General features: G+C 44.7%; 1 protein-coding gene across 7 annotated transcripts; it reads left to right on the top strand.

The window, feature by feature from the left end:
• The first annotated feature begins 956 nt into the window (after window positions 1-956).
• Window positions 957-23504, top strand: pcgf5b (polycomb group ring finger 5b). 7 transcript variants are annotated; one of them, XM_040139695.1, is made up of 9 exons: window positions 957-1372; window positions 4963-5813; window positions 6898-6994; window positions 7726-7781; window positions 9762-9821; window positions 10472-10653; window positions 10948-11046; window positions 12160-12249; window positions 23028-23504. In XM_040139695.1, the coding sequence occupies exons 2-9, from the start codon at window positions 5699-5701 to the stop codon at window positions 23073-23075; spliced, it is 747 nt and encodes a 248-aa protein (XP_039995629.1). In that variant the 5' UTR covers window positions 957-1372; window positions 4963-5698; the 3' UTR covers window positions 23076-23504. The 7 variants fall into 7 exon arrangements, with proteins under 7 accessions (XP_039995629.1, XP_039995632.1, XP_039995631.1 ...); XM_040139698.1 differs by lacking the exon at window positions 957-1372 and adding an exon at window positions 1539-1587; XM_040139697.1 differs by lacking the exon at window positions 957-1372 and adding an exon at window positions 1925-1970.
• The last annotated feature ends 649 nt before the right edge of the window (window positions 23505-24153 follow it).

The raw sequence follows: 24153 nt of genomic DNA, 5'->3' as shown, positions 1-24153 counted from the left end.
AGGAATAATTTGTGACTTTTTTTTATTATATAAAAATGAGTAGAAATCCGTTGTTGATTCGTCATAAAGTTGGTGTTAGTGTCAGAAATTATACAGAGATATACTCTTCGGGTCAAAAGTTTTAGAACATCCTCATTTTTTACAGTTTTTATTGAAATTTACGCAGTTCAAGTCCAGTGAACAATATCAAATGGTACAAAGGGGAGCGGTAAACTGCCCAAGAAAAAATAAAAAGGTTTACGTCACCAAAAACTAAAAAATCGTGTACATTTCACAGAAAAAGCCGTGATAGCTGATGCAAACAGTTCCTGCAGGTTCCCCAACTTTTGTTGGTTATTTCCAAACGCTCTGTCTGTGCAAAGGCAGCGTCGGGACACGCTGTGTTACTACAGCCTCTGACGCATCGTTAGGACAACGCCGTGCCGCAGGAAGTGGGACTGGACCCTGCTGCCAACATCAGAAGGGTGAGAGATAAGTAACAGAGGGAGACGGACTGGTTGGTCAGGGGTTCAACCCACAGCAAGATAACGACCCAAAACATTAGGAAGAAAAAAAAACAACAACAACACAAAAAATGGACGGTGTTACTTCACATGATGGAAGACCAGCACGGTCCCCAGACCTAAACCCCACGGATCTGGTCTGGGGTGAACTGGGCAGAAATTGAAAGCAGAGTAACCCGCTACGTGCAACACATTTGTGGGAACGTCTGCAGCAGCGTTGAGCCTATAACGTATTTACTTGCTGTCTGGCTGTGTTTTATATTAAAGTTTCGCTCGGGGGGTGAAGCCGAACCAAACTCTGCACCAACATCGGTCAAGTTTTATTTATACAGCCCGTTATCACAAGTCCAGAAATGTGCCCCAGTGGGCTTTAAAAACTGTGCAGCATCACGACACCCCTCTGTCCTTAGACCCTGGAACCGGACCAGGAAAAGCTTCCAACGGGAAAATATGGAGGAAACCCCGGTGCAGGACGGACAGACCTGCGGTAGATGTCATGTGTGGACGTCTGCTGTGTCATCACTACACACGGCAGACACGGCGCTGTTTGTGTGTGTGTACGTGTGTGTGTTGTAGGCCAATAGTCACTCCGTTACACAACTGCTTTCAGTTTCCGAGCCCTGCCTGCCTGCCTAGTGGCTCCCCGCCCACCGCTGCTCTCAGCTGCCTGCCTGCCTGCCCGCCTGCCCGCCTGCCTAGCTGCTGGGCGGACTGGTGCAGATCCGAGCCGACTAGTTCCGTGTTCTCTCCTCATCTAGCAGGCTACGCGGAGCAGACCGAACGGCGGGACCTGGAGGTGTCATGGTGGACGTCGCTGCCCAGCCGCGGCATCCGTAACCCCCGGGGACAGCGGGGAAGTGAGGACGGAGGTGAGGAATGTGTTATTATTTCTGATTATTTCTGCGCGGATGGCGGATTCATCAGCCGACGTCGGCTGCGTTACGTTACGGCCAAACTTTGACGCTGCTGGCTGGACCTCCTCTCTCTCTCCCTACCACCTCCCCCTCCCCCTCTCTCGCTCGCTCGCTCTCTCTCCTGAAACGCAAAGTGCGTCGCCGCGCACACTCACGTGCGGGATTTTACGGTATGTTCACGCCAACGGCAAATAACCCCGCGTGCGTTGCGCTTTCCGTCCGTGTCGTTAAAAGGCCGTGACGTGAAGCTCCGCAACTTTTACTATCGACGCGTGCTGCGTGCTTCTGCGTGTGCGCGTGGAGACCGGCGACACGCGTATTTTCTCGCGCGCACGTGCGCACGAGCGCTCGAACACGTATTATATATCGGCGCGTGTCACCGTGATATGCGTGTCGTCCATTGATGTTGTTTTGACACAGGTGACGTAGACCGTGACGCGCCTTAACGATGAGATAAGCAGATCCGCCGTGTGAATAAATAACGCGCCCGCGTGCGTGCGTGCGTGTGCGCGCGACCGCCCGCCCGCGCGTTGGAGCGTCTCAGTGACGAACGGTGAGGGGGATTTCGGAGCTGCGCACTTGGGATTTTTCTAGCAAAACGCGACCGGCGCTGAATGAGGCAGGAGGCGGGAGCGGAGCGCACGGTTCCCCTCCGTCCGTAGTTTGTCTCTGCGGCGGAGTGGAGCTGACCGAATTCGGCTCTGCGTGCGGTCCGCAACACCTGACGCGCGCGCACGGCGTGGCGACATGCGGTGTACGTGACGTAAGTTCACACGAGAGCAGCAAACTTGAAACGGCGGGTCCTCGCGCAGGGCCGTCCCCGCTGGGAGCAGAGCAGGTGGACACGAGGACAGGTACACTGTGAAATACCACAAAAAAAACTAGCCCCGCTGCACTGCGCCAGGGCTGGGAGCTGATCCACGACCGGCAGAAGTTTAGAAATGAGCTGAAAAGAGAAAACACTCCACATCTCAAAAATGTGGCAAAGTAAGTCAGTGTCACGACTTAGCGTCTAGTAGCGTCACAGACTCGGCTCGGTGACCCGGGATGAGGAGCGGGGCTCACGGGAGCAGAGGCCTGGCGCGCGTCTCGTAAAGACACACAATCGCATCTCGTGACACAGTCAGAACGTTAGCAACGCGCACAGACCCGGTGGCAGTCACGCACTTGTGTGCAAAACGGACATAGCTCCCCGGACTTCACATGGCAGCTTTCAGAGAGTCAACATTTCTCCTTTTGACCGAGGAAACTGCGTTCGTGTGAAGCCACGCCACGGACCTCTGGTGTCCCCACAGCAACTCGCAGTGTGTCTGTTCCGCACGGTAAATTTTCATGGGACGCGTCGCGTCGTTCACTCCTGGCGCGGCATGTCGCTGCGAACTAGGCCCCTGTGTGAGGATGTTCCAGGCCGACCCGCCAAAAGGCCGGCGAGGGACCCGTTTTGACCCCGACCGCGAATGCGCGTCGGGTGAATTTACGGCAAAGGTCTCGGTGAGAAGTGTCCACCTGGCGTGAAATGTTGGGACGAGGCAAATAAATACAACCCCCCTCGGCCAGAGAAACGGTTCGCTCAGTGACCGTTATTGTGCTAATCAGTATGATGATGATTAGTATTTGATGGTGGCCCGATGTCCAGTAATGGAGGGACCACTGCGTGTTTACCCAGGGGATGAATCAGACCCGAGAGCAGTGCCTGATCTCACACCCACAAACATTTACCTGCTCGCGCTCTTCATTTACTGTAACGGCGGAGCTGACTCCGGCCCATTAAAATAAATGGATTAAAAAACCAAAAAAAACAACAAGCACAGTCAACACGAAACTTCTGAGTGGGTTTGCCACCACTGCTGTGAAGCTTCATATTCAGCTCCATGGACGTCGGGAAGGAAAGGGGGCAAGTCGGGAGAGTTTCAGCTATTCATAGCAGTGGTAATCCAGAGACGGACGCATGTAGGTCAGAACTGCTTCAGTCCTGTTGGAGGAGCGTTCACGTCGCTGCTCGTTAATCACCATCGTAGTAATTACTGAATGTGAAAGAGGCTTCAGAGCGAAACGGGAAAAAAAACAAAACAAAGATGCAGAACGGGGACAAGATAATGCAGATACACAAGCAATACGGCCGTAAATTACTGCATCTGCGGGTTTACGACCCGAATCTCTCTTTTGTGTCTGACTGATATACGACTTCTCGTGGTCGCGCAAACAAAGACCGTCGTCTCTCCGAGGAGGGTTGAAGGAGGCGCAACAAGACCAATTTAGGAGGAGATCGGGGTGGTGAAGCGTCCAGCTTTGACACCGGAGACCACAGACTGCATCAGACCTCCCGCCAGCAATCGATACTGTTTGTGGTTTTCTTTTCAAATCGTGATCTTTCCCCAGCCTTCAAGCGGTTTTACTTTTCTAAAAAGGTGATCAAACTTTTGCCGAATTACGCGACAGATCAGAAAACTGTCAAGTTTTCCGATCGTTTTCGATAGGGGCTCCAGATTAAACAAAGAAAGAAAAAAAAAATGCATTATGGTTGTTTTTGATGGTGTGTGTGTGTGTGTGTGTGTGTGTGCGTGCGTGCTCTGTCATCTGTCTTGGTTTGGAGGACTTGCTTCGCAAAAAAATCAGGTGGGCGAGATCAAACCATGAAGATAAAAGCAATTAAGATGTAGAACCGCCGCAGCCATAAAGCAAGTGAAACACGTGGCAGCTGCGTTGAGGAGTGTTTGCTCCTCAAACCTCCAAATAAGGAAAGAAAAACACTCGGTTCATCTTGAATTGCAGCCGTTTTCTGGAAAATCTATCAATTATCGCACTGAAAGTAGAATAAGCCAGAGTCATAGCACGTGGTTATATTTGTAATGAGTTTCTGGGTTTTAACAGTTGAGGAAAATAGTTGCTGTTGCTGGTAAAACAAAAAAAACAAATGTTGCCATAGAGATTTTGGCTCATTTCCTGGAAGGTTGAAGGCTCTGAGGAAATTTCTCTCCCACTCTTCGAGAAGAGCTTCCACATTGCTCTTGAGCAAAGATCTTACCGGCGGAGTGGATCGGTGGACCACACTGCTCACTGCTGCACTGGATGTGGATTAATTGATCAACGTTTGCTCGATAAATAAAAAGGTAAAGCTGCCAGAGGTGACCGTACGAGTCACAGTTTCAAACGGCAGCGAGGGGTTATTAAATCCATCATTTGAGAGAGAAAATCTGATCCTCGGGGCTCGGGAAGTCAGTAAGGTGACATTAATGCGTGTCGGGGTTTCATCCAGTCTTTATCGCTGACCTTTAAACTAACTGTCCAGCCCGTCCACGGCCCGAGATCCTCACTCGGAGCCTTTCGGCTCGGGTGTTTCGCTGCCTCGATTGTTGATGAATCATTTTTTCTCTCAGAAAGTGAGAGCAACGAGTTGTTCCACCAACACAGTATTGATAGAGGTATTCGGTGAAAAAAAGAATTCTTTGATGGTGAAATCTCACGATATATATATATTTTTTATCTGTACCCTGCACAGAGCACAGTCCAGTTCAGCCCTGAATTCTGTGTTTTATTCTCTGCAGGTGATTTCACTGAGTTAAAAAGCCATCAGTCAGTGACCGTGTCACCGTGTGCCACCAGAAGAATGAAGACATCACCAGCAGCAGCCGTATAATGATGCATGAACACTCTGGGATGGGGGCCGGCTGAGCAGAAGTCGTCGGCTGACCTTTGACCCTTCATGGATTAAACATGGCACTTTGGCTGAGACGGGGAGGGAAGCGAGACATCTCACACTCCGGTAACTCTTGGAATTTAACGAAGGTGTTTGATTGAAGCGGGACTGCGAAGACTGGACAAGCCCGGGGTCTTTTTTTTATTTTTATTTCAATGGGACTGACATGGTTCAGTGAACATGGAATAAGGTCTGAGCGGGAGATGTTCGTGAATAAAATACAAAAATATAATACAAAATAGAATTTGAGTCAAGGATGGAGCAGGATTTTACACAGTAGGATCAATTATCTCTTTCAGTAATTGTGGATAGTGAAGACTTGAACGCACAGGCCTGGACTAACATTAGCCAGTGTTGCTGACCTTTGCAACTCTTAACACCCAGTTCAACTTTAAGCTAAAATCGTGACTGAAGTCTAGCAGGCGCTACCGGCCTGCAGCCGCAGACCCTTCCGTTCCTCGTTGTTGTGAATGGACGTCTGACCCTTGTAACGCTAGAAGGTGGCGTTTCACTGCAGCTGCGACCTGTAACTCTGACCCCGCGTCAGTACCCCGCCGCAGCGTCGCTAAAAATAAACTCCAAACATGGCTGCCACGGGAAGGAAGCACTTGGTCAGAGACTTCAACCATTTCATCACCTGCTACCTGTGTCGAGGTTACCTGATCAAACCGACCACGGTCACCGAGTGCCTGCACACCTGTGAGTGAAACAACAGACACGCACACGCAAACGCACGGGCGGATTTCTTTGTCACCTGAGGTTAACATTGCGCCACACTCGTTCCATCATGATGGTTTGTTGTCATCTGATTCGCTAGGAGACTCCAGAACGTCCCACAGTGCACTTTATGGACACACCACTGTCCATTCTTAGCTAGTAAGGTAGAGGGCTAATTAGGGCTGCGAGTAATGATTATTGTCGCTGTTGATTTACCTATTTTTTAGATTAATAGTTTAGTCTCTGATCATATATAACATCAATACATTGTGAAAAGAGTTCACTGAGCTGAAGGTTAGGTCTTCAGATGTCCTGTCTTGTTTGACCAAATGTCCAAAAGAACCCCAACCTCCAAAACATTCAGTTTACAATCGTAGATGACAAAGAAAAGCAGCAAATCGTCTCTTTTGAGAGGCTGAAATCTGCAAATATTCTTTCATTTTTTCATAGTTTTAGCTCGTAAAAAATGACTGAGACAATCAATCAATTATCGAAATAGCTGCCAATTACGTTTTGTTTTGTTTGACTAATTGATAAATTGATGTATTGCTTCGGGTCTAAAGCTAATGTTGCATTCATGTCACATTGTTCAGAACGTTACTGTGAGCGGCTGAGTGGGAAAAACATTCACATGTTAACAAACTGCTTCAAATGGAGCTAATTGAAAAAAGAGAGTTAATCTAGGCCTTTTATACAGTGTCACTTTAAGGCTAAAAGTGGAGGTAGACATCTCTGAAGTACAAACTCTCCCACGTTGGTTGAACGGGAGCTGCTGTTTGTTTTTCCCCTACCGCTGACATTCCATGCATGTACCTTAGTTTGCCAACTAATTTACGAGCAATGAAGTGAGCAGTCTGGAGAATAAGCTAACCAGCTAACCCTCGCGCAAGGGAGGTAATTAGCTTGGGACCCGCTGTAGCCAGTTAACCTAACACCATGTGAGTTAATGAGCCTGTGAGAGAACAAGCTGATCTGCAGGCGAGTTCTCAACTGCCTTGACAAACAGTTGCTGCTGGAGATACTAACTTAACCTCAATAGAAACTGTCGATGTTGTTTCTTCTGCAGTCTGTAAGAGCTGTATTGTGCAGCACTTTGAGGAGAGTAATGACTGTCCTAAATGTGGCATTCAGGTCCATGAGACCAACCCGCTGGAGATGCTCAGGTAGGATGTACTTCTTCTTCTTCTTCTTCTTCTTCTTCTTCTTCTCGCTTCGTCTTCGCTCTCATTTGACTGAGCCTCTTCAGCCCTCCCTGGTCGTTGGCAGTTTTCTCGCTCGCCTTCCTCGTCTTTCTTGTTTCAGGCTCTGTCTCTTTCTCTTCCACATCAAAGAAAGTCTGTCGCTAAGTTTTAAAAAATGAAAAACATCTTTCAAATTCACTTCCGTTAACCTCCACTGTATTAGTTTCGAACTTAATCCACCTGTTATTGCTCTCGTTGTTCTGTTATTTGATCATCTCATCCCTCTCTTCTTGACATATTTCTGCCTCCTTATCTGCTTTTCTCATCGTCTTTACCACATCCTATTCTTCCTTCTTTTTATATTTGTCATTTGCTTTTTCTTTTGCCCCATTTTGTTTCAACCCTCACTACCTTCAACTACACATCCTTTGCCCTGTTTTCCTCCTTTTTGTTTTTTATCTACTCTCTTATTCTACTCTTTGTCATATCATGTACATCTTTTACTCCTTTTACTCCTTCCCTGAACCCTCTCTCCTCTATCTCTGCTACGGCAACCCCCCCCACACACACATATACACACACACACACACACATACTCCCATGGCCTACTTTCATTCTTTTTCTTCCCCCTGTGCAACTTCCTCTAAACCTCTTTATCACCTTTCTCTCTCTTTTCACCTCCTTCTCACGCTCTCCTCTCTCCTCACTCTCAGGTTGGACAACACCCTGGAAGAGATCATTTTCAAGCTGGTGCCCGGACTCAGAGAAAGTGAGTTTGCCAGATGGTTTCATCAATCTGCCTCCTCAGTTTGCAATCCGTGATAAATTATGTGACTATACACGGGAGGTGGGAAAATAATTTAATTAATAACAGCACTCCAATCACAACATTTATAACAAGACATGCAAAGAATTTATTACAGCCACAATATTAAAACCAGATTCTGGTTTTAATGTTGTGGCTGTTTGGTATGTGAGTACACACACACACACACACACATATATATATGCCAAATACTGTACACATATGATAAACTGATAAAAGTGGCTTATTGAGGAGAAGTGAGCTATGGTTTTTGCTGTTAGCTGTTATATAATGTTTATAAAAACATTGACGAACACTGTACTGCTAGGGTGTTGCTCGGTGGTTAGCAGTCACCAAGAACATGGTAGCAACCATTTGGCAACACCCCGAACATCAACAGAAACACCTTATGTCCATTTGGCAGCAACATCACCAAGAATGCCTCAGCAATCACTTAGCAAGACCTTGATAACCATCCAGAACAAACAGTCACCAAATAATAATGCCTCAACAAAAACCTTAAAATGAACCCAGCTACAACCTGTTAGCAACGACCTAGCAACCTAGCGACTTTGACTGAGTCAACACACACACATGCAAATTATCCAGACACAAAAGGCAGGACCTGCACAGGGCCCCAATACAATAAACGTACATACTGTGACACACATTCGGGCCCAGGAGTTTTACTGTCAGTTTTACTGCCACTTCCATGAAGAGTTACATTCATATTTTCTATCACCACTGAGTATCTAAGCTAGCAATGACTCAGATCTGATGGCCTTCGCATCATAGACCCGGGTTCAAACCCGCACGGCCGAAAAGGATCCGCCCTAATCCCCAACCAGCTCCTGGGGTGCTGCTCTGCGGTTTAACACGTCTTCTTGATGGAAGGGAGTCCCAACTGACACCAGTGAAGCATTCATTTGTCAGTGTCACATTACTTCTAGAGAAGTGGACGCTTAAGAGTTTAAAACAAGATGAAGATGTACAACCTTCTCTCTGCCGTGGGGCCAACGAGGAGCCGAGCCAACACGTCTAACTAAAGCTGTGATGGTACTATAATTTTATGACTCCATAACTTCACCTCCGCTGACAAAGCGCTCTGGCAGCCGAGAGATGGAACAAACATCATATATTTTTGTGGCGTGTGTACCGCTCAGCCAAGTGGTGTAAAAATCAGCCTCATATGAATTCTGTTTCTGGTTTTAGGGGAGTAGACTGTTTTTTGTTTTTCTTTAGCAGACGCGTGTCACAACTGTGTTTCTTTGCATTAAAAATCAAGCCAGCCTTTGGCTTTCTTTACCCCCTTGGGAATGATTGAAACCTTTTTCTTTTGATTGTTCGTGTATGAAGCATAAAGCAGGTCAGAAGTTTCAATTCCAGAACAGCAGCAGTGCAGGTCTCGTCTAAGGGGTTGTTGGTATAGAACCAACATTGAGACAACAAAAATATGCTTTTGTAGATTCCCCTATAGTTCTAAACTCGGTTGTTGGGGACAAGACTTCGGCCATATGCTCCTGGGTACCTAGACAGTATTTTATATTTGTAGCCATCGTAAAGTTAGTGCTGGTGGCTCATATTAGACAGCACCATCCCGAGCCTGTAAATCAGTTATGTCAAGGCAGACTACTGCCCGGACTGAATTTTAACTTTAGCCTATTTAACGAGATTAGGTCTCTTTCTTTACGACTCCATGTAAAGCAACTCGTATTTATCAATTTAGCATAAACTTTCCCAAATTCTTCCGTTGCACCCCCAAAGAGCTTACAATGATAAGCCACAACATTAAAACATTAAAACCAATTTTAACTACAATATCTAAGGCACTATCAAAATCACCCTCCCTTCTTAATACAAATCGATTCAGTCTGAGTGCTTTTCTGTGTCTCTGTGCTGTTTCTTATCGCTGTCGTCCTTTTCTCTGTGGTTCACGTGAACTAGAAGAGGAACAGCAAGAACTGGAATTCTGGAGAAAGAACCAGCCCAAAGAAAACGGCCAAGGTAAGCTGTTTGTCAGTCAGACTCGGAATATGGCTGAGCAATACGATCTGCAGTTTGAAATATGTAGCACCTTTCTTATGAACCGCCTGCTGTGTAATGTGTAGCATTCTGTGTAAATTGAGCACCGTTTTGGGGGAGCAGGGAGGTCCCCTGGTAACACAGCTCTTGTGGAAACAGAGGAGTTCACGATGTCTTTTTTTGCTTCTGATTCACGGTTTCTGTCCTTTTCCTGTCATTTTAAGAGGAGGCAGAAGTGATATCTAGATATTAAGGGGGGTTTTTGATAAAGTATTTATTCTTCGGCATGTGATTAATCATCTGATTTTGAGCTTGTTCATGTGAATGTGGGGCAGAGCCAATTTCAGGGAATTTCCATCATACACCCCAAATGAATGTCTTCTGGTACAAACAGGGTTTGTACTGTTGTTCATAGGGGGCAATAATTGATCATTGATCATCTTTTAATCTGAATTATTCTGACATTTTAATATCTTAATGTGCAGTTTGATAAGTTGATAAAGATTTTCATGGACATTTTTTAATTTAGGCTGGAGTTTTGTTCGATACCTTACTCTTATGCAGACTGGAAAAGCAAAGCAGTGGCACCATTCAGTAGCATTGAGTGTGAGAGTGTCTGTGTCAAACCACAGCAGATAACCTGAGGTGTCAAAGGCTCGGGCTGCCTGATGTTGGTGGCGACGGTGGTGGCGACGGCGGCGGTGATGATGGCGACGGTGGCGGCGACGACGACTACCACAGGAGCGATCCTCAGATAGCAATCTGTCTGGACTGCCTACGTAACACGGGACAGTCAGGGGAGAGCACTGTCACGGTGCGTGTGTTTTGATTAGTAAAAATACTCATTTCTTTTCAGTATAACTTTGTCATGGAGCGGTTTGAAGTACTTCCTTGATAACTAAACCTTGAACAACAGGGCCTTACAGGGTTCGGTTTTTGAGGGAAAAATTACATTGGGCCACCGCTGGGTTGGCAAAGAGTCCATATCAGATCCCCTGTAAAGCTTTGATTGTTTTGAGGACTTTTCCTGGTTAAAATCTGCATTCTTCTTTTAGCCGCCTCTCTCCTTAACACAGGGTGTAACAGAATTTGTCTCTCGTCCAATTAGGATTTGATGAAGAGGTTCATCCGCTGCTCCAGCAGAGTCACCGTGGGAACAATAAAGAAGTTTCTCAGTCTTAAACTGAAGCTGCCCAGCTCCTACGAGGTAAGGAACACATTCACTCCTCCAGCTCAGAAACTGCAGGATATAAAGCGTAGCATAGCAACACAGCTTTGAATTAAACTGACAAGATTTTTTTTTTTCCTACTTGCCTATTCTCAGGTATAGTGATTAGTCAGAATAGTTAAGCTTAGCTCAAATGCTAGATCTCGATTGGAAATAGTACATGTAAACCTCCTATGAAGAAGTATACCTGGTCCATCAAAACTAAAAAGATTAACTGGTTTAAGGCCTAAATAGAAACCATAACTTTATTACAGAACAGCAACTTGTTTTTTAGTGATCTCACACAGAGTACAAGTACTTATTGTCATAAAAGGCTAACTGGCTAGATGACTGCAAAATGTTTGACGCAAGATGAGGCTCATTTATGTGAACGGCTACGGTACTGTCAAATGTTTTATGACTAGCTAGTCCATTGGCTTGAATAGCCACAGACTGTTTTAACGTGGTCAAAACGTTATTACTATACAAAGCAATGAGACTGAATAGACAGCAAGTCCCACCAGCACATTTGTGAACCTCCAATAACACTCCCCCATTTCAGATAACTTGCAGGTTTCAGCTTTGAGAAGAGGAGCAAATAAAACACTTGAAACACCCAACAAAGACTACTCCTCCAAACTTCGTATAATGTATGAGACGCAAACAGAGACCTCTGTGCAGAAGCTATAGCTTGAGGTCTCATAAAGGAAGTCGAGGTCCCACTCTGACCAGGTTAACTTTAACCTAACTGAAACCAGTCAGCGCGAAGCCAGATGCTCATTAACACTCAATTCCTTGTTATCATGATCATCAGTAGCTTTATCGGAGGGCAGAAACTTCTGGCTTACCAATTTGCTGCAGACCTAAAACTGGTGTAACACACTCATACCTTCAGTGCAGCCTCCCACTCATTACCACAGTGAACTTCCCCTCTCCCTTCACGTTATGCATTAGGACTTTCTCGTCATTCATTGACTGGTTTTTGCATCACGTTGTCATTTTGACCCCATAAAAAAATAACCAGCTTCCTCTCTTCTTTCATTCTTTCTGTCGTGTGGAAATATTTACATTTAACTTATTTCTGATCTTGTGTGTTTTTGATTCCCTGTCCAGCTGGATGTGCTGTGCAACGGAGAGATCATGGGCAGAGATCACACTCTGGAGTTCATCTACATGACTCGGTGGAGGCTACATGGAGAGAATGTGAGGCTGTCACCTTTACTTCCTGTTTATGTGTGCATGTTTGCATGCTTGCATGCTAATTTCCAGATGCATTGGTACAGGAAATTATTTTTTGTTTTATGTGTGTGTGTGTGTGTGTGTGTGTTCTGCATTCCTTCATACTGTGGGAACCCACCTCCCCAGTGAGAGACTAAAAGCTCATCCCCTCAAGGTTAAGTCTTTCTTTTACGCTCAAGGCTTTGGTTTAGGTTAAGGTTTAAAATTAGGCTCAAGCAAAGATAAGGGGTTGCTCTTAGACAGGCAGGAGTTTTAGTATGATTAGGTTTAGTGTACGAATGAGAGTAAATAAACAGAATGTTCTCAGAATTAGTAAGTGTGTGTGTGTTTGTGTGTGAATGCATACATGTAAACTGGTACTGGTTGAATGACTTCTCTATTCAGCGTTAGTTAGAAAATGTCTGATCCAAGAATATTTCAGGATTCAGATTTTGTAGAAGGAGGAATTCTGACTTCAAACTGGTTGGAAGGAGACTTTTCACAGTGTTTCCTTGTGTCGTTGTTACTTTGTTTGTATAAACTGCTGGGATTTTAGAGCCAAGTCAGCTTGAACCAACGTTTTATTTTCTTTTACTATATTGCAGCTCTCGTGCCAAAGCTTCACGTATAGCTCTTCTAAACATGAACGTCTTGAATGACTTATTTAAATCCTTGGTGTTGTTCTTTTAGCTACACTACGACCAGCTACGTGGACTCCAGTTCCTGGGGTTTGCATTCTGTTTAGTTTCCACACCACTGCGAACACTGTACACTCATAAGGTCACAATGCAAACTGAAGTAAATCTGTGCAGCTTTTTTTTTTTTTCAGAATTACAGCATTTTGGTTTGACTCCCACATTCTCTGAAGTGTTGCAGATCATTTTTTAACTATTTGGGGGAATTTCAAAAAATCTGTATGAGGTTCCTATTGGGTGTGTTGCTAAATAATTTGCATCATAACCAATATGAATAATAACCAAAACCACTGAATTTTTTCAATAATTCTGTATTTATTGAGAGAGTGGAGCAGATTTGAGAAAAACGGAGCAGATTAAAACAGAATGAATGACATTTCCTATGAAAGTGAAATGTTGACTAGAAAAGAGCAGGTGCACAGCAGTGAGAGTCAACAGAGGAAATGCATAACTGATGTCAAGACTAGTTACTAGTTAGTTAAGAGTAGACAAGTTTCCTGAGTCCTGGAGATGGAGAGACACAAATTTGATGTACGGTGGTGAGCTTTGGGGAAATGGAAATCCAGCAATACACACAGACACACACGAAAAAAGACAAAAGAAAACCTTAACTCTGACTTACAACGTCCCAACACCAACACCCAGCCTAAACCCCCTAAACCTAACTCTAACCCTGACCCTGAAACAAAGACACAACCCTCGGTCAGCCCTTTAGAGAGACGAGGACCTGACAAAATGTCCTCACTTTTCGAAAATGTCTTCGCTTTTAGGGTGTAAAAGCTTAATTGCTCCTCACAAAGATAAAAGTACAAGAGCACACACGCAGAGCAGGAGGAGTTGTCCTGGTTTAGTCTGAAACGTGCCGGCACAGCCTCAGGCTTCAGGGTCATCGGTCCCGTGGTTCAGTGGGCCAGTGTGTGTGTTTGCGTGTGTGTGTGTGTGTGTGTTCACGATCTGGTTCGAGCGCGTACATTCCTGCACTCGGCGACTGAATGTTTATCTCTTTGTCTGCACGTGCGCGCGAGTGTTTTCGCGTGAACGACGAGCCAATGAAAGGTCCCGTCCGCTTGCGGATGGCGACTGAGAAGTGCAGACAGCTGGCACCGCGGGAGGCATCGGATACCGGGTCAGGAGGAGGAGAGGAGGATGATGGGAGGAGGAGGAGCAGGGGGAAAGAAAGTCGGTATGAAATGGGAGACTTATAAAGTCTGTGGCTTCTCAGCTCCATCTGTGCTCACGTGTCTACTTCAGGGGATAAGACTGTATATCCTAAATGAGGCTCATGAGCAGAAAAACAAAGAGCATATTCCTGCCAGTTCTCCTTATTTATCCCGTTTGAATTGACGTCCTTCCTATGTAGTAATGAGATACAGGTTGTCTGTGTAGCATGCACAGATTTATTTATCCCATATGGAGAGTCATTCAATTCAGTTCGATTCAATTCAACAGCGCCAAATCACGACAGAGGTGATCTCAGGGCACTTTTCATGTAGAGCAGATCTAGACCGGGCTCTTTTTGTCGTGGACTCAAATTATGTAAACATTGTGTTACAGGACTTAGGTCAATAAAACAAATCATTCACGGTGCACAGCTCTGGCAAGTAATCCCTCCAAGCAGTACGCCAGCGATTAATATGAAATAGACTTTTATTGATGATATGCAGCAGAAAAAGGCTGACGGGCAAAAACCAAACCACACACCAGAGCAAAGTTAGAAGATCTGTTCAGTCCCGCTGTTGTCAGTCCTGCTAAGCACTAGGAACTGAAAAACGAGTTGATTTTTTTCTCTTCGGTGAGCTTCGTTGGCCACACAAGGGGAAAGTCCGTTTTCTTTTACAGCCTGGGTCTTGGACCTGGGTAAATACCACGATGGTGACATGCAGGCGTCTCACATGTGACAGCTGCAACAACAGCAGCACTATATTTCAGTGTTTAGTTAGGACTTGCTTCACATTAAAACAATGGTTACATTGTAACCTAAACTTGTAACAAATCACTTATCGGATCCAGTTTTAACCCAGACGTCTAGATGCGCTTTGACCTGCAAAGGAGCAAAATAGATGATCGCAAGGATTATAATGACGTTTTACTCTAACGAGTGAGTTTAGATAAGGGACCACGGCGACACGCCGCAAGGAGGAGAAACACCTGATGGTTTTTTTATAAAATGGCACATACTGTTGCCTTGTACGCCATGTCTCCAAAGCACAAGGCCAAGTCACAGTGACTCCAGGTGGATGCTCAGAATTCGAGTGCATGCAAACTAAAACTGAATATGTTAAAAGGGTTTGTTCAAGGTAAAACACGGTGTTGAATGTTTTATGACCCAGTGCCATGATGAACTAAATCCTCCCGTCTTTCCTCCACCTCCACCTCCACCTCGCCCGCCACTCGGATGAACCACAACAACAACAACCGGAAAACAGTCTGTCAGAAAAGATGTGTGTCCCGACCGGTGGGCCAGAAGGACAAACGACCCAGAAATTGTTTTTGAATCCTGTTGGAACCCAGAGGACAAAGCAAAGAGAGGAGTGACAGGGAGGGTGAGAGAGACAGATATGAAGCATGGGAGTCAGGAATGGAGACGGAAGAGGGAGAGAAAGAAGATGCGAGTCATTAATCAGTCTCATCCCTCTGACAAGTCCAGCGCTCGAACGTCGAGACACACAGAGGCCGGTCGGGACGCTGCACTCACATGGGAGCATAGCAAAATTAATCTGTTACCTCTGGGGATATCACTTATTCAGAGCACAGAACTGCTTTCTGTTTGCTACTATGGTGATTCCAACACAAACAGACAAACACGAAAAACCCCATAAGACTCAAATTGAATGGGAAAATACCATCCGTCGCATCATTTGTCCCAGCAACCCTGTCTCCTTCAAAATCAAATGAGGCAAATATTAATTCGCTCTGACAGATGCGTTCTGGAATAAATGCAATTGCTACTGTGTTGGCATTTTTCGCTTTTTAAATTCCAGGAATTCCAGGAATCCTAATTCTGGCCGAACGGTAGAGTGATATCGAAGGTGGTCCCACGTTCGGATTGGGCCGAGGTTACTAAAATGCTTGGTTAAGGTTGGGTTAGGGAAAGATGGTGGTTTAGTTCGAATGCTGTCAGGGTCTTGTTTTGAGCCGCCCAGACAAATCAGTCACCATCAAAGCGTCGATCCTGCTTTAGTGACCGGAAGCAGACAAAATGTGCAGAAAGTCATCGTCCTGCATTAGTCAAGGGAACATTATGTTCCTTAAAAATGAATTAGCTAATGCACGGTTTAGTTTGACATAAATGTAGTTTTCAGGATCAGAACTCACTAGTTTGAAGAAGTTATTATTCAGAAGATTAATTAGAAGTTGTCATTTATTCCGTGAACAACGCGTTTCATATCCGCCCTCTACGGGTTAACTCACCAGGACTCATCACGCACGGCATATACGCTCAGTGGCCACTTCATCGGGTACATCTCTGCAATCCGTTGCGATTTAATGCCACAGCTCTGCCGTAAAATTCCACCTTTATAAAGCTGATGATGTCGAATGTGTGAAAATGTGTAAATTCAGTCGTATGTTTACCACTGAGGTCATAGCTAAAGAGGCGTCTCTGTTTTTTTGTCCGTCCTGTTTACGTACACGAGGGGGCAGAATGTTACAAACACCCCGGAATATAATGCCGTCCAGTGTAACACCCCCACTGGCTACGGCCTCAATGCTGAAACATACACAACTGAATTAACACCTTTCTGACGGAGTCAAAAAATGAAGTGGATTTTACGGGAGAACAGTCGGGTCAGACTGCATTCGATTGTACGGGTTTACCTAAGAAGGCGGCCACCGAGCAGAAGTGTGATGCGATAACATGACCAACATGTTAGGCAGAATTTATCAGTAAAAAATGAACCATAGAAACACAATGCACCGAATCACAGACTAGTAGAGCCTATGTTTATTCACAATATACAGTATAGGAGTGGGCATCTTGTAAATAATAAAATGATTCTCAATCCGTGCACTGTAACATACTGTACTAATCTATTTGATTTGTTTAACACACTTGGATTCAGCATAAAAAACATAGTGTGGACTGCATAATAAATGTCCCACATGCTTATATGTGGCCCCAGAATCAATATGTTGGCATATGAGCAGAGTCTTAACCGTGGCGACAGATAAGGAGAGGCAGGTGGTGACGGAGAAGACGGAGACGTCTGACCTGAGCCCGACTGCTGTCCAGATAAGGTGTCTAAACAGCATAATCACAGTCTAAATGCCACATGGTCGCTGACAGCCCAGTTGGATAGGCAGAGCCTGGACGCCCAGATCTGATAGCCCCTCCATGTTTATTCTGCTCAGGCAAAGATCAAATCTGCCTCTCAGATTAGCTCACAATGAATAATTACATTGATTTTTTTTTTTTTTTTTAATTAATAAATTCATTTTTTTTTTTTTTTAATCACAAAATGCATTTCTGAGATCAGCCAAAGTCACAAATTGCAGCGGTGACAGAGCCGTTCCATCCCTCCCGTAATTCACCTCGTCAACACAAATCAGTTTAAGGTGTTGGCACAGTTTGTGCAGAAGCAGGGAAGCTTTTGGCCTGAGTGATGGAACAACATTAAAGAGTGAAACCCAAACCTTTTTCCTAAACACCTTCAAACAAGTGCTCCATCCAGAGAAAGCCGAACCTTTATTTTATTTTTTGGGGGGGGGGGTATTTCCATGTATGATTCTAAGGACGGAGGATATCATAATGCTGTACAGATTGTTAAACCCCCTGAGGCAAATTTGGTATTTGGTACTTCCAAAATGACCCATATAAGCTTTTCCTCATCTGATCTCACCGTTACAAAAATATTAATATCCACATTGTCTTATCTTCTGCCACTGTGGACGAGGTTTGGTTAGATTTGGCCTCAAAAAAACAACTTAGTTAGGGTTAATATAAACCGGTGTTGATTCTTGAAAAGGGGAAAAGAACAGCAGTGGCTCCTGGTAAAGTTATACACTTTGTTAACCCATCACTCCGCCCTGACGCTTTCCTGTCGGCTTTCGTGGCTCTGTAACAACATCACGCTACTTCCACCTTTGCTCCAGACCGACATGCAGTAATTCACATCCATGCTAAAAGTCTTTTTTTGATTAAACATAAACACATTTTTTATTTTTGAAAATAATGTGTTTAGGCTTTTTTTTTTTAATTTTTAAAGAAACAAATGACTGATTGTTTTTGTTCTCGGGAGCAAAGTCCTTGTCTTACTGTACAGTACATGGGCTTAAAGGACGCCCAAACCATCCATGTTTGGTCCAGTGCTCCAGTCTGGGTACTTCAGCAGACACTAGTGTATGTATGATGACAATCCATACAGTATATATTATGCCACTCCTCCACTTTATTAGTTACACAGTAAAATGTGCCAAAAGTTGGGCGAACATTCTTGTGGAAGCCCGGTGTTGGTGCTGAATGATGTTTTGACCTATCATTAGGTCCTGCGGGCGGCATCGGGCTATGCCACCATAAATCTACTGAGTTCTGGACGGGCGACACCACTCTGACTTAACTTACCTCATGCTGCCCTTAAATCCTACTCTCTCCCAAATATAGATACTTGGCGGCGCGACCCGGCATTATGGCTCCATTGCATCTGCTTTGGTTTTTTGGTCGCTCTTTGGTCAACATTAACTAAGCAAGTCGCTCCTTTATCCCTGTTTAACTTACAGCAGGTTGCGGTGGAGCATTTGTCTCCAGAACTCTCTGTGCTTCGTTCAAAGTGAAAGCAAAGCTCATCTTTGCATGGCTTTATTCACCGGAGGGCTTTTTGCAGTCCAAGGTTTATTGAGCACAAATAGCCAATATACTGACTGTACAGACATTGTCTTTAGCTAAGTAGTAACATACACACCGACTGGGTGTGTGTGTGTATGGAGTAGAATTCTGCAAAGGCCTTAAAGCTGATACCGGAGCCTGGCCCGTACCCAGAATGGTACTTTGAGCCCTGAACCTGACCAGAGGACTGCGGCTCTATTTGTGCTATTTCTTCTTGTAATACAAAGTTACGGCAAATGCTTGCCTTTGAAAGGTTTTCTCACACATAAAAAAAAAACTAATCTGACAGTAACAGTAATAGGCCAACACAGATGTGGCACAGCCGCACAACAACGACGCCAAACACAACATTCAGTTGTTCAGGGGGAATACCCACATTGCGGTCGGCACGTAACACTGTAGCATCTCAAAATAATGAAATATCCGCCTTACCAGTTAGTAGCTCACCTCACCTTTCCCCAAGGCTGGTAAAAACCCACGATGCATTTCCCAACTGAACTTGATAACCAGTCCAAACAGTTATGATACTTTGTACTCGCACGAGCGCGGTGCTCTTAAAGTGAAGGGGTTGTGGAGGAAAAGAATCGCATCCGCGGTAGATGGTTTTAATGCTGCCCTCCTCTGGTCAACCAACCCGAGCCCTACTTTATGTCAGGTTGGTGAACTCTGCTGTGTGTGTGTGTGTGTGTGTGTGTGTGTGTGTGTGTGTGTGTGTCTGTGTCTCCGTAACATCTGAGACTCGGACTGATCTTAGAACTTAAAGGGAACTCCAGTGCTGTGCTGTCCACATTGCCATGAAATCTGGTTTTGCAAATTCATGGTCCCCAAGGGATGACTCCTGGTGATTCTGGTGGCCCCCTCCCGGGCTTTCCTTCAGTGTCACTATTTGGCCAAAATTTCCACTTGACCAACCACTCGACTGTGGTTCATGGCAAGAGATTTCAAAGACAGATGTCCAGATTTCCATTAAGTCCAAAATGTGAATATTCAGGATCCCCAGAAGACGACTCCTTTACATTTTTTGACTCTCAGTGAGTTTTAGGGCCACGTACAAAACCAGAGGGGACACATTAAAGTAGACTATATTGGCATTTAGCATAATACAACATATTCCTTTAGGCAATGTGCTGTAAAAAACCAGTTAATTGTAATTTTTTGGCTGGAACAAATAGCATTTCACAGCAAATTAAGTTTTCAGTTTTTTTCCCCCTCTTGGAGTTTTGCTTGTGCTGCATGTTAGACGATTCTACACTTCAGTCATTCGACCCCGGAACAGAATCCCTTAAAACTAGCCAAAAGCTGAGAGTATGTGTTATGTGCATTATAATTAAAGTCATTTGGGACAGAAATGCCGAGTGAAAGACTGTCGGAGATGCAGAGACGGAGGCACGGTGACAGGCTGGTTATTGGATTGCTCTGTCTTTTCTGAGACGTGATGCAGCAAAATGCAGAAAGGCGGAGGGGATGACAGCAGCTGTAGTCCTGCTGCACCAGCAGCCCAAAGCTGCCAGAAATAGGAGACACACACTCTTTACTATGCAGCTGCTCTTTTTATGAAAAGGCAAATGTGTTTTACAGTCAAATAAGGCAAGAAGATACGAAGTCAGTGTTTACATTTCTGTTATTTAGCCGGGGCCTGAAATTCCTTTTTCTAATTGAGGGGGGAATCGCCCCCTTAATGCTTCACATGGGGGGGATTTATACGCTTTGCGGGGGGAACTACTTGTGAGCTTAACCACAGGTCTGACCGCGTCCTCTTCTTACCCCAGACTGCAGTTGGTCACTCTCAACTGTAAACATTTCTGTAATTTGTTGTCTCTTTCTCTTTCTCCTGCAGTCTCTCTGTTAGTGGCTTCCTCTCCTCTCTCGTCTCCCCGCCTTATTCTTTGCCCGTCCTCTGTCTCCTGCCCTTCAATCTGTTTCCAGTTGATAACAACTTTGTTATAAAAAAAAAAAAGTCAAACTGCACTTGGGGACGGCCAAGCTCTGACATGAGCATACGTTTGGTGGGGTTGGTTTTACTCAGTCAATTTTGGAATTTTCACAGGACACGCTTGTAATTGATACGATCGTAGATATCTTAATGAGTTTCTCCAACTATGTTCGTGCAACGCGGTCTCTGCAAACTGTCGAAAGGAAAGTGCAGCATAGGAGACACTGGACCACAACCACAGCTTTGGCTTTGTCGGAGTCCTGAGTGTCGGAGGCCGCCGTGTGTGCCCCCCCCCCCCCGGGCGTCGCTCAGGGCTTTCACTGATCTACACAACACCGACGCAGCATTGTGAATTTACAGCCGCCTCCCTTTTTGTGGCTGGGTAAACTTCAGTTGGGGCTCATCCCACTGTTTCTGCAAGTCATGCAGCTTGTTACTTCTGACAGCAGAATAACTGAAAAAGACAAAACAGAAAAAAAAGAAGAAAAAAAAGGGCCTCAAATCCTGCCGAAACCTTTTCACCTGTTGCACAGATGTGGCTTTTTGACTCGCTACATACGTTAAACATTTAACACTGAACAACGTCTCCTTAATCTGGTTGATATTATGTTTCCAACAAAATGTATCTGCTGTTGCAAATTAGTTTCTAGGAGACAGGGTTGCCCCTTGTGACATTCCTAGCTTTCTCCACAGACCTTGCATTTCTTTGTTTCGGCTCAGACATACACGAATTATAGGATTTATTATGTCCTCATGCTAAACCCTCTGTGTTTGGAACAGGGAGGTTACTTTCCCTTTCTAATTAATCGGCAGCAAGCGACGCGTCCGTCTCATCGATGTCCTCGTCAGTGGACACAGAAGCTTGGGCAGCAGTAGCATTAGTATTTGCCACGTGGCTCAAATAATCATGTCGTTTTAAAACCTGCTACTAAATTTCTGTAAATCGACTGACAGCAGCCGGCACAGCTGCATTGATCTCATCCACGACCTGTTTTAAATAACTAAAACAAAAACCTGAGACTATCAGTTTGCTCTGAAAGCACCAACGTGTAGGATTTGAACATTTTTGACGTGAGTGCGCTGAAAGAGACGTGTGGATTGTGGACAGGGTGGTCCCATTTTTCTTCAAAAGATGCAGCAAAATGTATACACTGGTTTTTGTTTCTGTTTCTTGTTGTTGTTGCCTAAAATTAAGTGCTAAACCTGAAGACATTTTGGTCAGCAACTTGGGTCCATAACCGAGCTTTCTTCCAGATTCAGACCTGATGTGGTTTGTCATTAATTTGACACTTCCTCGCACTCCGTCGATGCTCTGTATTTCATAGACATTTCAGGCCACCAGAGCTTTTCCGAACGTGGGATTTATAGCATTTTGGAAATGAACTTTGTAATCAAGCTTCAGCAGAGTGAGCCACAGCCAGGCGTTGACTTTTGTTTTTTTATGGCCCTTCTGCATCAGATTCTTGGCCGCCGTCCCAGCAGAGCAGAGCCAGGTGGATCCTGGACAGTTAAATGGAAATGTTTTTACATTCTACCTTACCTCTGAATCCAGGAAGCCCTGCGGTTTGAGGTCAGATAAAATAGGAGCCGCCCGGTCTGTCTTTCTCTTTCTGTCAGAAGAACCGGGGACAGCTGAGCCTCAACAATAAGGAGTTAAAAATGTGTCTGGCTTGATACAGCTGCAATTCTAACTACTGGAGATATATCCTGCACAGACCCTTTCACAGCCTCCAAAAATGAATATAATACTTGATAAATGAAGCTCTTTTCATGTCTCCTCTATGTTTCTAAATATATTTGACGATCATTTGGCCTCAAAGTCTCTGAGCAGACAAGCGAGAGGGGGGAAAAAGGCAGTATTCATTTATATATAATGTGTATATTTGTTCTATGAGGTTATGGTACGGAACTGGACATTACACGATGAAATATGACTTTTATGTCCCCCTGTCTTTTCAGTCGAACAGTAGTTGAGGGTTTGAGTTTGGTCAAGTGTTCAGTGTGTGAATGTGTGTGTTTTTGTTTTTTTGTTTCAGCACATCTGTTGTTGTATTGGTGTCATAGTAGTGGTTGAAAATACATGTTGTCGGTGTTGCTGTAACAGCTTAAAAACTTTCTAAAAGTCCGTTTAATTAATGATGACCTGCTGACAGGATCTTCTGGTTTCAGTATCTATCAAACGATTCCTCTCAGTGTCTCGGCAGCAGCGACAGAGTGGTTACTTGCTGAAGACTGTTTCTGTTTACAGTGTGAAGAACAAAAGATCGATTCTCTCTCTCTGAAACAGTTTCTCCTTCTTCTGTCGCTCCCTCAGACGTATCCCATGGTTCTTGAGTACCGGCCTCGTATCGACTTCGGCTGAACTAGGGCTGCCAGGAGAGGACCGTACACAGACACGCGCACGCACTCACGCACGCACACACACACACACACACACACACACACACACACACACACACACACACACGCACACGCACAGAAAAAATGAGGAAGACCTACATTTTTCCCGCGGATACACACAAATACACACAAACACAAACAAACACATGCCCACAATGTGCAGAGAGAGAGAGAGAGATTTAAATGTATTTTTGTACAGCCAATGATGAAGTGCATACGTTGTTATGGTAAAGAGGTTTTATGCTACATAGAATAATATATGCTATAATATATGATATTTTTAAATGTATGTCCCTGTGCCTAAAAACCTGTTGAGATCAGAAATGAAGTATGACCATATCTTCACTATGCTTGTCTAACTCTGTAGATTAAATGTCGATTTTCTACTGTTGATTGATGTTCTTATATTTTATTTCATACATTCACCCTCAGCATCTGAAGGTGCGGCTCACTCAACGAACAGTTTGAAACGTGCAGGGTGTCTTTTGGATCCGATCCCCCTCCATCCACCGGTGGGTGTCGGTCAGGTGTCTACCCGCCAGGGGAAGTAATCCCAAGTGAAAGATGCACTAGGTTTTCACTTGTAAATGACTGCACTAACACATAATAAATAAATTAGCAGGTAAATTATTGTATAATTATTATTAAGATTAAGTAAATTGATTCCGATTTATGAATGCACTTAGCCGCCTGAATGTCCAACAGACAGCGAGCATCTGTGGCATCAAAATAATCTTTCCAGCTTTAAAAGGACAAAGTGCTCTCTAAAGCGTGTTCTTCTATCTCCTTCCAGATCGGACTTTTTATTACTTTATTTCTTTATGTCTGCTGTTACGGTGAAACAAGGTTCATCGGGGCAGTTTGCTTTCATTAGAATATTTTCTACCCTGAACTCTTGAGCAAGATGGTGTTTCCGCAGGGGTCATGAAGTACACCCCAGCAAGCTCTCCCCGTAAAAAAGCTTTATGCTGTAGACTAAGTTAAGACAAAGTCAAAATTGTGGGACGAGGGGCGCCGGATTTGTATGCACCCTGAAAGGA

Source organism: Xiphias gladius, chromosome 11 (assembly GCF_016859285.1).
Source record: "Xiphias gladius isolate SHS-SW01 ecotype Sanya breed wild chromosome 11, ASM1685928v1, whole genome shotgun sequence".
NCBI classification, from domain to species: domain Eukaryota; kingdom Metazoa; phylum Chordata; class Actinopteri; order Istiophoriformes; family Xiphiidae; genus Xiphias; species Xiphias gladius.
Note: the sequence above shows the minus strand (reverse complement) of the source record. Positions and strands in the feature narration are given on the sequence as shown.